This window comes from Haliotis asinina, chromosome 9 (assembly GCF_037392515.1).
Source record: "Haliotis asinina isolate JCU_RB_2024 chromosome 9, JCU_Hal_asi_v2, whole genome shotgun sequence".
In the NCBI taxonomy this organism is placed as follows: Eukaryota; Metazoa; Mollusca; class Gastropoda; order Lepetellida; family Haliotidae; genus Haliotis; species Haliotis asinina.
The window spans coordinates 29,324,625-29,341,858 of NC_090288.1; the positions used below are offsets into that span (position 1 = coordinate 29,324,625).

At 37.8% G+C, this 17,234-nt stretch overlaps 1 protein-coding gene across 1 annotated transcript in view; it reads left to right on the forward strand.

Annotated features, from left to right (window-relative positions):
• Positions 1-9,713: 9,713 nt before the first annotated feature.
• The window catches only part of LOC137297189 (P-selectin-like), a 28,895-nt gene continuing 21,374 nt past the window's right edge, over positions 9,714-17,234 (forward strand). Inside the window, exons 1-4 of the mRNA XM_067829203.1 lie at positions 9,714-9,915; positions 10,236-10,406; positions 11,141-11,311; positions 12,999-13,059. Of these exons, the coding sequence (XP_067685304.1) occupies positions 9,714-9,915; positions 10,236-10,406; positions 11,141-11,311; positions 12,999-13,059 (605 nt within the window). The remainder of the gene's footprint in view (positions 9,916-10,235; positions 10,407-11,140; positions 11,312-12,998; positions 13,060-17,234) is intronic.

Genomic DNA, 17,234 nt, shown 5'->3' on the forward strand with positions numbered 1-17,234 from the left:
ACATTTTTTTGCCAGTGAGAAAATATCTTTTCTTGCCTTTTCAAATCGTATAGCAAAGTTCATTGCCGTCATTGCACTTAAATATGTATCAAAAATAGTATCAAAGATATTGAAAGGTTGAAGGATTCGACCACTGCACAAGGATATTTCTTTCTTTATTCATGTGATTGTAGGCTATCGGCCCGTGATACAGATACATTTGCAGCCTTCAAGCTGCGGTGACGCCGATTATTAGCGTAAAATATAAACATGGCAACATTTCGTAAGACCATAGGAGTAACATTACACATTAGTCGGTGGAATTTACACACGGTTGGATGAGTGAAAACATCAGCGGGAATAAAACTGTTACGTAGGTCATCGTAAGCAGTGCATATCAACAAGAAATTATACTCATTTTCCAAGTAGCTACAGGAACACTTTTCACACAATCTTAAGCTTTTCGGTGTTTTTGTATATCTACCCATTTCTATATTCAATTGGTGTGAACTACGCTATAGCAATACGGGATTTCTTGATAGCTATGCAGTGCAGATATGGCTCAATACCAAAAAGAGGTTTAAATTGAGAATATAAAAACGTTTTAGGGCCAGCGAGAAATGCCATTTTAGTAAATATATGTTTCGGGCTCTAGCTGTGAACTCAGAAATGAAAAGGTTTACATTGGGTATGAATTGATTTTCCCATACGTACCCAAAACCCATTGTATACAATACGTGTTTGAGTTTTGATGTCCAGTTACTTTTACCATTTGAATCATCTAACAGTAGTGAATTGTAACATTTCTTAAGAAAACGTGTAGAAGGCATGTTAAACAGTTTGTACCAAGCACAATACAGCGTTTGTATGCAAAGATATACATGGGACATCGCCACATACGTGGTTGGGAGTACACAGTTTAACACCGAGATAATGTTGACGGGCTAGGGTATGAACTGTTTCAATGGTTGAATTACTGTCACAGTCTAGACCCCATACTTCTGCACCATAAGGCAAAATAGGCATTACTTTAGTGTCAAAATTTCTAAAGAACACATCACATTTTATATGTTCAAACTTTGATGAACTTTTCATAATACCAAACAAAGTCTTTTTGGATTGTGAAAAAGAGTTCTCAAAGTGCTTCTGCCTTCTGTTTGTGAAGCGACTATTCCAAGATATCTATATGACGACAAACAATCAACGTACCTCCTAAATACCATTTTTCGTGCTTAGTAAGGGTGCCACCGTTTCTAAACACAACAATTTTGGATTTATCTAAGTTGACATGTAGCTGATATTCCTTGCAATGCTGTTCAAGGACATTACGTTTTTGTAGCCCATGAATGGTGTCAGAGAATAGAATAACATCATCCACAAATAGAAGTAGAAACAACAGGGTTAATTCTGAGTGAAACTGGATACCTTTTAGCACAACGTTTCAATACTATCGGCTAGATCATTTATAAAAATAGAAAGCAAGAAAGGGCTCAAGACACAGCCTTGACGAACTCCAATATTACTATAGATGGATTTAATGCAACCTAACATCTTGGGTGATAATCCTTTCTGTTGCAAAACTAACCATAATTTCGATATATTACCCAAATCAAATGCTTTCGAGAAGTCGACGAAGAAAGCATACAGTTAACCCTTTTTTTGCTAGAATCCTCTGTTTAATAGAGCGGAGAATGAAAATATTGTCGACAGTTGAGTATCCTATTCGAAGCCCTGCCTCTGCTTAAGATATTTTAACATAAGCTTCACTCCAAAATTGAGCCGGTCGTTAATAACTGATTTACTTAATACACTGAGGATAGTAATTCCTCTATAATTTGAAACTGAATCTCAATCTCCCTTTTGTGAATAGGGACAATAATACCGACCGACCACTGAGCAGGAAACACACCGTTGAATAAAACTGTTAAATACGAAACAAGAATGTCAGAAGAATATTTAAAGAATTCAGCGATTAACTTATCATCACCAGCAGATTTAGGGCATTTGAGAGTATTTGTAGCTTTGGTAACCTCATCTGCTGTTATGGGAAAATCCAGAATAGTTGTAACATTACTATTCGAAGGCTGATAATCACCCATGTAACTTGCCGCGTCCTTGTACATGTTACTGTAATACTCATACCACTCTTGCAAAGATATGTTAGGATGGAGTACCACCGATCCTGAAAATCGTTTAAATATATTCCGAAAATATTTACTATTAAACAGATTGTCAGTTAGCAATCTCACTATCTTGTCCTGACACAGGCATTTTTTTCTCTCACATCAGAAGAAAATTTGTTTCTAAATCCTTCTCAAGTCTACTCTTTCTGAATACCTTTAATATCATCTACCTCTCAGAGCGGTAATAGCGGTATTCCATATCAAACCACGGTTGATCTTGGGTATTGACTACAGAATTACTTCGCTTCATACAGGTGGCAGCTTTACATATCAAATTTACAAATATGTCCACAGCTTCAGTAATATTTTCAGTCACAAAAACATCAAAATCGTTTATAGTATCATTGGACAGTAACCGTTCTCTAAATATTTCGACTTTGATTTCATACAAAACAAACCGGTGTTCGGCCCGAGGAGAGACGTCTTGATACTGCACGGGCTAAACGTGGCAGTGACGTAACTGAAATTGACACGACAACGGTAGATGGTCGCAATCTGACCTAGATACAATGTCAAATTGTTTACACATGGAACAGACTACAGGTGGACCAATGGCATAGTCAATTACACTTTTACCCGAATGGCTTAAAAATGTAAAATCTCCGAGACTAGCGTCCTGGCCACATGATCATGATATGTGGACAGTGTTCTTGATTGCTGTAATACAGATACTGATTCAGCAAGACTAATTTCTGTTCAATCAAGAGTAAAATTCGCTGGAATATTGTATACGTTACACCATGTCTGTCTATACCTTTTCTGAAGCTTTATCTATAACATTCTATTCAATAGTGTCAAACACTTGTTCAAAGTCGTCTATACCCGTTAGACCGGGTATTTCATTTAATTCGCAATAATCTAGCAGATCATATATGATTCTCATCTATACTCTGATGAATAAATCTATCTTTCAGAAAGCCAGTTCGGATACTCCGCATTATTTCTGGTCGTACTTCTTTCATTCTGCATGCAATAGCGCTCGCGACAGTATTGTAGTCTACATTCGGTCGCCTATTTTTAAAAAATAATGTTGATCACGTCCTTCTTTAGGAAAGCATGTTTTTATACCCTGCCGTTGAAATTCCGGTATCCTACTATTTTCAAGAGCATATTTGATTGATTTCCATAAAAGGACACCTATATCCTTCAAAAAGAATTTTGGAATATCTTCTTTCCCAGTATGCGGATGACACAACTTGGACACCCCATGGGTCTGGATGAGGTCGTACTTCAAACTTTAACTTCTTTTGCTCTTTTCTCTGGTTTAACAGTAAACACAGATAAAAAGGTAATTTGATAGGTTCAATGAAATTATCAAAACTAACACTATATCAAGAATGAAACCTTGACTGGAAAGAAGAACCTTTTAAACTGCCTGTGATTGCGTTTTCTTTGGATTTAAATGAAACGACCGACATGAATAATGAAAGCAAATTTAGACAGTAGTGTGAAACATTAATGGCAATATGGTCAACTCCTGACTTAACATAAAACACTTCTTAAATCACGTAGACTTCCATAACTTAATCATCTGTTTTCGTCACTTTTAAATCTACTTGGCAGTGTTACTCTCAAATCTCAAAGGAAATGTTTTATTTTCATTTGGAGTAATAAACCTGCCAAGATACAACGATCTCAAATCATTTGTGATATAGCCAGTGGGGGAATAAAACGTTGAAAGCGATTTATGCAGCCATTGTTCAGCAGAAGAGGAATCTACATTCCATTTATTCTGTGAATGCCATTTTATAAATTTGGAGTGATCTGAAAGATTAGATGTTATCAGAAGCTTATATATGAAATATATCAAAAGAAATTATTTCCATAGCTTCACCGAAAAAATAATAGCCCACTTAACATCATCACATTAATAGCAAAGCTTTATATTTTCACTGGACGATCACAAAAGAAAGTGCCAGAATTCAAAGAAACCCAAAGAGAACAAAGCGACTATTATGGACTAACTATATAATATAAATATCGACACGTTTTATGAGTACTGGTCAAGCTGTCGTTAATACAAAATGATTGAATAAGGGGTATTGTAACTGATGAGCAAGAATATAAATTAGGCCAGTATGTTGATGATACAGAATTGTTTTTGGATGACTCGGAGGATAGTCTATACGCAGCAATTATTACAATTAATACCTTCTACAATATGTCAGGATTAAAAACGGAGGATAGTCTATACGCAGCGATTAATACAATTAATACCTTCTACAATATGTCAGGATTAAAAACGGAGGATAGTCTATACGCAGCGATTATTACAATTAATACCTTCTACAATATGTCAGGATTAAAAACGGAGGATAGTCTATACGCAGCGATTATTACAATTAATACCTTCTACAATATGTCAGGATTAAAAACGGAGGATAGTCTATACGCAGCGATTAATACAATTAATACCTTCTACAATATGTCAGGATTAAAAACGGAGGATAGTCTATACGCAGCGATTAATACAATTAATACCTTCTACAATATGTCAGGATTAAAAACGGAGGATAGTCTATACGCAGCGATTAATACAATTAATACCTTCTACAATATGTCAGGATTAAAAACGGTGGAAGCAGAGACATACTTTGTGAAGACCTGAATATAGAATGGCAAAGAAAAGAATTTGAAGTTTTAGGAATTAAATTTACTTCTGACACAAATGATCTGTGGGTTATCAACACAAGAAAAGACCAGAAGATACTAAAAGATTACTAGCGTTATGGCGAAAAGGGAAACTGACATTGCTTGGCAAAATTACTGTTATTAAAGCATTAGCTCTTTCAAAGCTGCTACATATCTTTAATACCTTACCTAGCCCACCAGATGAATGTATTACTTCCCTTGAAAGAATATTTTTCAGATTTATGTGGGATAATAAAATTAATATAATCAAACGGAGCGTTTTGAAAAAGAGATTATAAAGTAGGGGGTTACGCATGATTGATGTCAAAACTTTTGCAGATGCCATGAAATTCTCCATACTCAGACTATATATCAGAAAAGCAAATGTAAGAAATCCATGTAACTTTCAATTTAAAGATATACTAAAGTATGGATGGCTCTAACTTGCATAATGTTGTTAAAATCGAAAATCCGTGTTGGATAGATGTCTTGAAAGCATAGAATAGCTATTGTACTAAAAACATCATTGAAGATAATAGCATAAATGAAATGTTATCTCAACCAATATGGCTCAATCATAACTTCAAAAACCCAAACCACTTTGTCCGACAGTGGGCCAACAAGGAATTTTAACTATTAAGGACTTGTATGATGAACTGCTCTGAAGATCTGAGAAATACATATGGAATAAGGGTTACATATTTAGATCTTGAATATCTTCGATATATTTGACCTGAATCATGGAAAACGACCTTAAAAGGCTACAGATATATGTATACATATTTTATACAAATATAAACTCTCTACAAAGGGATTTCATGACTTCAGCTAAAGGTTCAAAAACGTTTTATGATAAATTGATATCTGATAGTATTTTACCACACAATTGCCATAAATGGGAAAATATATTCAAAGATATTGATTTTGAGTGGCCCTTGATCTTTTGTCTGTGTAGGAAAAATGTAAAAGATGTCAAACTTTTAAATTTAAATTTTAATTTTAGCATGGAATTATTTATACCAAATGAGAACTTTTCAAGATGAAATTGATTGACAATTTTAAATGTGCTTTCTGTAACGAAGCGGATGAAAACATTTGTCATACATATTTGGAATGTGAGGAAACAAAAAAAAATAGGAATGAACTTAAATTTGGATTGTTACGAGTGTGTATTTTCTGTATATTTTTGTTATTAATTCAGTAATAATCATTATTATTGGGTCACAATGTTTAGTGTTTTGAATATTAAATATGATGGGTCACATTTCGTTTTAATAGCTGGTCAACACTTTTAGCATTCTGGTTTTCAGGAATTTATCTGCTCCTAGTTTTCTATGTGTCTACTTCCGGGAGACTTATTCGAGGGCATTCTACTGTGTTGACGATGTTCGTTTGTGCCCAAACTTTCGGGAAATGACTTAGTTATATATATAAATAGGCTGGTTGCCGTGTGGAGGGCGACACTCACACTCATTCACATTACATACAAGAACTACAACTGACAAAATTTCACATTTGGTTTGGTACTCTAAATGTTAACCCACTACTTTATGACATGATACTTTCTGCTGAAAGATACATTTATATTTGCACCCTAAAAAAATAATACACAACTTAGAAAACTTCATAAAGATTATAAAAGACGTGTACATGGTGGGAAAATTCATTTCCCAAAGAACTAATGTTTTCGATGAAGTCTAAATAATGGTCTCCTCTATTCCCACTATTTGATTTAGAATGACCAAAGTTAACCGCTGAACTACCATGTGCAATATACCTACATATATTTTTAATGTTCCAGCATTGCATACTCACATATTATTACATGTATACATATCCTCCAAGCTTGTATTGATGGGAACATTAAAAAAGCTGCCATTATTTTTTTCGTTAGTTATTATGATCATAATGAGTATGCGCTACTCTAACAATGTAACAATTTTTTAAAAATGTTTTAATCAGTTATATGCACTCCGTGAATAAACGCAACACAGCATGTCAAGTTTATTCTTTGAAGGGTGTGAAACAACAGTAAGAACCGAAACACTTTGTCTGATGGTGAACGCATAAACAAATGAAATAGTTTATTTATAATGTAATCTTGAGACAAAACAAAAGAATTATCATCACAATTGACGTCATCATTAACAGGAACGTAGATTTCTCATGTAAAAAAGAGTAAATGGGAATACTCTGAGGCACATGTGTATCAACAACATTGGACATTTGGATGACATTAAAACTCTTGAAAATAATGCTGATGTCCATAGACAGGTTCAGCATCATCGCCTACTGTGACCCACATATATCGTCTTTCTAACCCCGCCAATCATTGAGCACAGATAGAGTTTGCGTCAACCAAAGCGTAACAAATAGTGGTATGTGTGATGTATTTATCATCAGTTATCTTCCTCTGTGGTACACCGCAAACCACACCCCATCCCCACCTTCATCCCCCGTCATTGTAATCCGGCTGACTGGTGATTCTGGTGTTTAGCATCTCCTCAAACACATCGTATTCCTCCATTATGGAATGTGTACAACGTTTCCGCGCATATGTTGAAATAGAGCTTGGTTGAATCTGAATCTAAACACATATCCTCACTATCTGTGCAGCCTCCTCCATACCGAAGTCTCTTGGATCAGAGAACAAACGGCTCCTTGTTGTCCCTATGTCCTGACTAAATAATTTGGCCGTAGAACATTTTCTTATTCTGCTGCAACTACGTATGAAAAATATATCAAACCCCAATTGCAATGCCAACATGTCTAGATCTCTTTACTCCCACTCAAGTTCTTTTTTAAAGAACTGACCAAGGAAGGGACTACGATGGTCACACGGGAACCCGTTATCGCTATGTCTACACACACATACGCAATATAATGTCTATGTTATACCTACATAGCGATAACGGATTCTTGTGCCTGGTGCCTACTCGAAAAGTTGTTTTGCTTAGGCAGACCCTTATCGATAGGGGTTTAATGAGGTCGTACGAACCTTTATGTCAAAGGCTACTGATTTGTGAAAATAGAACAAAGTGAACCCACTGCTTCACATACAGATGAATATTCTGTGATCACCTTGTTATAATACCGTAAATGTAAGCACACAATACCTTTGATGTAGGGAATGATGCATAGGTTTCTAATGCATAAAACATTTCGAAATTTAGAAAATTTCAAATGTTTCTCCGCCTGAGGAAATATTCATATTACCCAAGAAAACATGGAAAACATTCAGCACATATTACAATAACAGGGAATGCATCGGAAATCTCGATAATCAAGCATTTCCTGAGGCATTAAGTTTCAAGTCATGTTTGGAACTGTCTGCAAATCCGGTCATAGCATACATGGAAAGGTCCTTGTGCATATGGCTATTTCATTGCTGCGTTTTGATATTACGTATCCAAAGGTCGGAAATCCGGTCGTAGTATGCATTTCCTTTACTTTACGTTTATTTCATAGGTGTGCTATACCGCTTTTGGTTCCGTGTTTTGAACGTTAACAGTGAGGTGAACGTTGGCTCTTATGAAATGGTTTTGTCGTTTCTATTTTAATAAGCCATTTTAGATCAATAATCGATTTACACGTATAAATAATTTGGTTTCCATGCAGGAGGACAAGGTAAAAGGCTGCGCAGATTGTGGACAAGATAGACGATGCGTGCGCACAGCGGAGGGTTTCAAGTGTCTCCATGGTGATGTGACAACACCATTAGCTGGTAGTATAACTGATCATTTGTTCACGTGTCCTTTGCCCCAATTCAGCCAATCCATACCGATAATGATTTAGAATCTTCATCGAAATATGGTAGAGAAAGATTCATACTGAAATATTTAACCAGTTCAGTCCTTAGCAATACATTGTGTGTACTGTAATAAGTACAGTATGAACTCGGAACCGGAATGAATTGTCGTTAGTAAGCATACTCATCGGGATCGGACACAATTTTGGTTTCAGTGATTTCAGAATTATTGAGAGTTGATATGGGTGATCTTGATATCGTCCTTGAAGTGTTCCTTGTAAGCTGGGTCCACTACAGATAAAATTTGTCTTTTCGTAGTTCTTACATCTATGTAAGCCCAATGAAGACAATATTATGACTCCTATAAAACTAATGCATATATTTATATGATAAGCATTTGCAAAAGTACAAACAATATAATCCAACAGAAAAAGTATTGTGAATTGCGATTTTATTCTAGTCCAGCTGGCATACATATTTAGCATTGTACAGATCATCGCAATCCTTAAAAAATCGATTGCTTCCATTTTGCTGAATGATTTTGTGGTAGTTTCCTCTCCAATCGCCCCCAAACAATCATTTCCTAGACAGGTTTGCCTGCTATAAAGCGGATGCTCTCCTCATCGAACTCTATTGACAGGTTAGGCCCGCCATCAAGGATATAATCATTTAAAATTTATGACGTCACCTCTTGTCAAATGACAAGATGTTTCCATGACACCTTTCTTAGGAGGTTTAATACCGTCGCGGACAAAATGGCGAAAAGGTTACAATGTTGAACTGAACTGATTACTGACCTTACGCGACGTGTACCTAAACAGTGTTGTGTGAGAACAGCACGACAAACAAATCAGTATGAATATATATGACCTTAAGTACTTCGGTCAATAACCACCCCTTAGATTTGTTGGTAGAACCTGCTTCTAAACAGATATCAAAGTAGCAGTTTATACCCTAATCTGAATCACGTGCCCTAGAAGTTGTTAAAACTAATGTCAACCATAGTCTACATGTATTCACAAAATATCCACTTGGTATAAATAATAAGCAATCCCAATCTTTGTCTTGTGCTAGTCATAGAATGTGACGAGTGGTCACTTATTGTGTCCTTGTATGTAACGATGATGTAGTCCACGGACAGGCGTTAAACGGGAATAAAATTACTTTTGGTGATGAAAGCAGGCTGCATACTTTCAGTCGTGGACTGTGGCCCCCCTGATGTCGTACCTAACGGCAACGTCATCTACAACACCACAACCTATAGCTCGCAAGGTCAGATTGTCTGCAACCCCGGATTCAACCTCTCTGACGTCAACGACACTATTTCCTGTACAGCAAACGGTACATGGGACGTCCTGCTGGGGTCATGTCAGGGTAAGAATAGAATGTTGTAGCCTTGTCTTAAATAACAAGTTGCTGGTGTATGCTGATAACATAGGGAAGATGCCTTAAAGGAGCGAAAAGGTATTTCATCTTATGGGTAATGGAACAGCATGGCTGGTGATGGTTAATTGGGTATGCACTCAAGTGTCAGTAGGATGTATTTCGCAGAGTGTAGACAGTGTTGATATTACAGTTTCTATTGTTTTTGTGGTCCTCTCTCTTCATTCAGCCACCGAAAGGGACGACTTTATTGTCACAAGGGACTGTGGGGTTTATTGATCACGGCGGGAATTGTAAAAAAAATGTTTCAGCTGTGGATTGTGGCATTCCTGGACCTGTCCACAACGGCATCAGCCTCTACAACAGCACCACGTACGGTTCTCTGTGCTATCTGGTTTGCAATCCTGGCTTCACAGGCTTAAACGAGACCATCACCTGCAGAGCTGATGGCACGTGGGAAAATGTGACTGCGTCATGTGAAGGTAACCCGAGGGCAATCTGTAAAGAATTCTGTTTTTGTGTTATCTTTTAAATACTCGAGTCTGGATCACACAGTCTAGTGATCAATATCATGAACATCGATTTACGAAACTGTGGTGTTGTAGATGACGAAACTGGGATACAATGGTATGTTTCAACTAATTCAGCTAGCCAGACCACCCGATCCCGTTAGTTGTTTCCTACGACAAGCATATTGTTGATATTATTTGTGTTCGCATAGTAGAGAACATGAAAACATGGACAATTTTCAGCACCTATTACATTAACAAGGAATGCATCGAAAATCTCAGCACCAAGGAGCGATGGAGTAGCCTAGTGGTTAATACGTTCACCTATCACACCGATGACCCGATTCGATTTCCCACATGAGTACAATGTGCTCATTTCTGGTGTAACCCGTCGTGATATTGCTGGAATATTGACAAAAAAAGACATAAAAGTAATCTTTCTGATTCCCTCACTCATTCGATGCAACTTAAAAATAATACTCTTTCCAAATGGTTCCTTGTCCGGTAATTCACGTCGAGACCTGGCCTGGTTGAACAATCTTTCACAAAAAGCTTGTCACTGGGGATCAACAATGTACCTTACATGTCCACAAAACGCTTCTGAGTATTGTGAACGCGTTTGTTTGAGTGGAGAACAACCAATCCCCCTATCGAATTTTTCTGTAATGACACCAAATATTAACTTCAACTAAAATCACGTGTTTCAGCTGTGGATTGTGGCACTCCTGCACTTGTCCACAACGGCATCAGCCTCTACAACAGCACCACGTACGGTTCTCTGTGCTATCTGATTTGCAATTCTGGCTTCACAGGCTTAAACGAGACCATCACCTGCAGAGCCGATGGCACGTGGGAAAATGTGACTGCGTCATGTGAAGGTAACCCTGTCAATCTGTCAAATGTTCTGTTTTGTTTGTGTTGTTAGTTGGATGATTAACTCCACTCTCCCCAATATACTAGTATATATCGAATTATGTCAATAAATATAGTTGTCCAGCAATACTCTGCTGACAACAAACTCCTATAGACAAACCAGGTGACATTTAACGTGTATTGAGCTATAGAAAAGACACATAGTTATGATTATTATGTTTTACAGATTAGAATTGAAATGCAGCAGAAATGGTTCGGGTGATCCTGGCACAGTCCGGCTAGTAAAGCTCATCATCAGCTCAGGGCCCTCGCCCCCTCTACACGCAGCCCAGACAGCAAATGGGACTTCTCCCAGGAAACACTGCCTAGTCGAACCTACCGAGAACTTTCCGGAGAATATGAAGGCTCCCCAACACTGCAGCCTTCTGCATTACCCAGATTGTCAGAAGGGCTGTGCTCCCGGTGGAGAACCCGGGCACTCTCCTGATCTGCGCTAAGAGATCAGGAGGTACCAAACCAAGGGCACCGAGAACAATGGGGAGCCTGACGACAGTGTACTTGGGATGCAAGCGAGACATTTCAAAGGCGAGGTCCGCATATTTATCATGCTTTTCCTGAATCTTGCCAATCACATTGCTGTCAAAAGGGACAGAAAATTCAATGATATGAATAATTTCATTGGTTTTATCAAAAAGGACAAGATCAGGTTTGTTGGCTGGAATTCGTCTGAGACTGCATATTGGCCTATTCCAGAGAAGTTTAAAAGCATCATTTTCTAGGACGCCCTGGACATATTCAGGGTCGTACCATGGATGGACTTCGGGGTCAAAGCCACAGGCATGGCGGAGACGATAGTAAAATCAGCGAGCCATGCCATCATGTCTTTTAAGATATGCTGTTTGTGCCAAGGAAGGGCATCCACTGACAAGGTGTTGGTTATTATTACTATTATTTATGTGGCGCACATATCCATGCAACTATTGCTTTGCTCAAGACGCTGGTATTTGTTTCCCTCGATCATTGGATGTCCGTCTCAGTGTCACATCGTATTATCAATCTCAGCACCATGGGGAGTATACAACTCTTGCTGCCACTAGGCGCACCAGGTTTACTATGGCTCTCTCATCCTAACGAAGTACCCAATTCACAGCTGGGTGGACTGGGACACATAGTCACAGGACTTTGTCCAAGTTTACTGCACGTTGCTGTACTCGCAACTAGGTGTATGCACGTATTCTTGTGGCAACCATCTGGTCATATACCAACGGATTCGTGGGTTCTGGTTGTGACAACACGGAAAGAGTCTGCACACAAAGTTGACTCCCAGGTTTTTACACCCGGTCACGGGTGGGCTTGATCCCGACACCTCAACCTCGCTGCATCACTAGCCTGGCGCTTTAGCCAGCTCGCACACCGCGCTCCTGTTTACCCGTTTTCTTAATTGTTTGATGCACTTCGTACCTTCCAAGTATCAAAACAGTTTGACATTTCAAATAAAATACGAATATTATCAAGTACAATTCAAAATTGTGAATTTGTTTTAGCATTTTTGATTTGGGAAAGGAATAAATTTCTGCAAAGTCTCCGCGGCAAACCCTGTATTTATGGCTACAAAGTGGGTACTTGACCTCATCCTTCACTTGATCATAATATCCCATCCTACTCCAAAGAAAATGGTTGTGTTTCTTCTAGCTGTGAACTGTGGTTCACCGGCAGCTACACCCTTTGGATCCTTCAACTACAGCTCCACAACGTATGGTTCGGAGAGTCATCTGCTCTGCAACACGGGCTACACTTTTCACGGCACCAACAACACTATAACCTGCAGAGCTGATGGCACCTGGCATTCAATATCGGGATCGTGTGAAGGTAGTGTCACGCAAACGCTACACTGAGTGTAGTTCAATGCTTTTCTGAACAGTATTAAATTTTATTCATTCCATATCCGCTCTGCTCTTGGAGCAAACTGACACAAGCTCCACTCTTTTGCCTGTGTCAAGCAAAGCAAACGCCAATCTTGGTGAAACAATGTAAGAAGTATCATTCACGTATGCCGATGTATAGCGTATGTAATTCCATGAAATTCAGGGTAAGAGGTCAAGATCTAGCAGTCACCATCTTAAAGTCAGATGAGATATAATAAATGAGATATTGCTACAAAACATTAGCTGAACATTATTTCTCATCTAATTATGTACCTCCAATGCAAAATGGCAAAAAACACCAAGAAAAGAAAATTACTATTATCTTACTTTCACGAAAATACATTGATTTCATCGTTTGCACACGCAACGTAAACAAACATTTCCATTAATCATAGCAGTCTCAAGCTTGTCAGAATATGTTTCTCTTATTTTAAAAATCAAATTGAGACGCCATTTAGTTTTTCGAGCCTTTCGATCGTCACAGTAAAATAGAATGATTTTTAGTACATTTAACGTGGCTGTTACATAAATACGTCGTAAAATCCTCTCTCCAGGAATACGGTCTGATGTAGGTCAATAGGTTCGGGAGGCACTGCTACAAAGAGACGGTATTACCCTAGAGAAAAGCATACAGCATATACGGTCAACTCCTGAAGCATTAACCAGACCCTAACTTAAAACCCTTTTAAAACATTTAAAGTCATTTGTACATCGGGGAAATGTTATAATTGTCTCGATACCAAAACCCAAGAAGTGATCATATCGATCCTTCAAATATCAAACACTTACATTTGACTGCGTTTGCAAAATGGAACGGATGGTAAATAATTGATTAGTTTGGCACTTAAGAAGCTAATAACATATATACAATGTGGTGGCTTTAGAAAGGGAGGAGCCATTGATGATTTAGTACATTTTGGACCATTTAGTGCGTTTTGTATCATTTGTCAAAGATGCCAACATTAATAAAAGATATGAAGAGTCTATCTCTTTTGAAGAAAAAATACCATTTCACACAAACGGTATTTTAGAAGATCTAATGACTTTGGAACTGACAGGCAATTTCCATCCAGTCCCCATGTGGTGATGGATGCTTGGTTGTTGTTTAAATTTGACAATGTTCCAGTTCTATGGCTGCGCTCTGTAAATAATTGAGTCTGAACCAGACAATCTGGTGATCAACAGTATGAGCATCAATCTACCCCAATGGCAACCGATGACATGCGAACCTGACCGCCCGATGCCGTTAGTCGCCTCATGCGATGAGCATAGATTGCTTGAGACCCATTCCTACCCGGATGTTCACGGATCTCGTGTGGGGTAAACCCCTGTCAGATCATTATAGCCAGGACCAGAGGGTCCCACATACATGTGTTTGTCTGTCCATATATTAAGCATCAAGTTCAACAAATGATTCAATTGATCAATCCCTATTTTTGAATGATGTAAACATTTTTTCTGTCGTATCAAAAACATGCATACTATAGGCATCTGCAATTACGTTTACATATAGTTTATAAAGGGTGTTTACAAATAAATTTTAATGTTTCAAAATGCAAAACTACTTGCATTCACTTTTGTCCAAAATATAAACCTGCAAATAAGGGAAGAGAAACCCTATTAATGCTGTGAAAGAAGTCAAGTTCCTGGGTGTCAATTTCGGCTTACGTTTGACTTTTCGACCACATATCAAATATTTAAAAGAATATGTATTTGAAAGCAATTGATAAATAGAATATATCAAACTCGGTGTAGGGAGGAAACCCTCCTCAAGCAGTATATATCAGTTGGGCCTATATCAAGGGACAAGACACGTTGGGTGCCGTTACTTAACGGCCGCATGGGCGCTGACCATGCACGGCCCATTCACATGTTGAACATCGACGTAAAACTGGGTTCCAGGGCAATCTGGTGGTGTCATCAGAAATGACCTGTCATCAACAGGTTCGACGTCGGGACGCCTTCGAGCCCGATGTAACTCGATGTACGGCCGCTTTTCACGCTGCGGGCAATTGTCATGTTTCGTACATCGACCCCAGGGTTTTGATTTTACTCTGGATCGGAAGCCCTGTGTCTTGGCTGTCACGTCGTTCTACCATGACTTCAGTAAATACTGGATTGTGATTGGTTCATCAAAGTCATGTGACAAAATCACATCATATACCTCCTACGCGTTCAATTTAAAATTAAATTTAGAGCTAATATAAGTTCGTTATACACCTCTGATTTTCCACTACAGTATGTTTATCTCCTAATTAACAAACCTACAGAAATCTGTAATAATCCAGGGTATTTTTAATAACAGTAATATAATGAAGTAAGAAACGCTTGTGATACTTCTTCACAGATGGATCTACGGGTGGCGACACTCTCACTGGATCTAGAACAAGTTCTTAACGACTAATAGATGGCAGCTCGATTTTTACGGCAGAGGCTAATACCATATTAACAGCTGTAAAATGTAAAAATAAACAGGCTGCAAGTACACCGACTATCAGAGACTTCTAGACATCCAACTTAAACTGAAATTATCATTGTTGAATTATCGAATTATACTACGAACGATTTTTGTGGGTTACCAAGCCAAGTTGGGTTTTTTTCCGGGGACAATTAAGTGATGCTGCAGGTACACATGCTTTGAAACCTGTGACACCAAATCCCACCCTCTACATAGACTAGAAACCTACTGCTTGACAAGTATTAGATAAGTCACGAGCTGACATATGACCCCAGTTTACATATATGGGAACGCCATCCATTTGAAACAAGAGGGTTTCGTCTAAATATTGAAAAGTTCAATTTCCTCACGCGAATCATGTCGTGATGGTGTTTTGCTAAACTAAATCGCTCTATCAAATACGTGTTTAACGGTATCGGTATTGATTTCACGCTACGGTCCGCATGTGTTGTACGTGCTTAATCGCCAATCTACCTGTAGCAACCAAGTGTAATCGTCCACATTACTTGCCCCGCCTGCTTGTCACAAACGCGTTCTCTGCGCTGGCTCATGTAACTCTTGTCAAGCAATATCTATAATGTTACATCAGAGATCTAATACAAAAGAAGAGGGATGTGCAATAAGCTACATTAACTTAAACCGGCTATCGGTTACATGAATTTTGGTTGTCGGTTCAAATTTGAAGAGGTCATTTTAAGACAACGTCCCATTGTTCGTGCGAGACATACTCGTTAGTGTTTCTATCATAAAAAGCCTTGCCCCCTTTAGATGTTTTAACTATAGCTAGATACTGGCTACTGGCTAATATTTAAATCTCTGACTGCTAGTATATGACAGTGGTTATTGATATTTTTCCAATAGTCGGCAAATGTATGTAGTAAATATCGATAATCTACAAAAGTACCTTTGATACCATATATTTCTTTTGAAGACTTTACTGACAATAATCAAGTTACAATATATCCCTAATATTTAACATCCCTTTATCTGCTCAGTTCTTTATGGAGTTTAATAAATTGCAGAATAGCTTTCTGATTAAAACATTATTGTTAGGATAAAATTTCATTGATGTTAATTTGTTCAAAATAATTTTTTGTGAAATAGTTGCTTTGCTTTTAAGTACATCCTGACAAAAGGATTTTCAAACTTAATGTATGTTTGAGAATTTACTCCTAAATTGAAAGATATTTTGCATGGATTATCCTCCATCACATCTTTTGAAATACCGTCTTAAACTAGACAAATTCAAGGCGTACATAATGCTTTTTGTATCAATCATTCTCAAGCCTCCTTTTTCAAAGCTGTCTTTTTAATTACATCCCTCCTTCTTTTATCATTCTTGTCATTCCAAACAATTTTGGAAAAAAAATCTTTTTCAAGGAAAGTGATATTTGGGTTGGGCACAGAATTGAAAATATGAACCAATTTGGAGACTGCTAGAGTATTTTTAGTGTCATGTTACCAATAAGTGTTCAATTTCTTTTACTCAAAGGTGATAAGAGCATATTAATTTCTTCCAGTCTTTCACTGGTGTTGATTACCCAT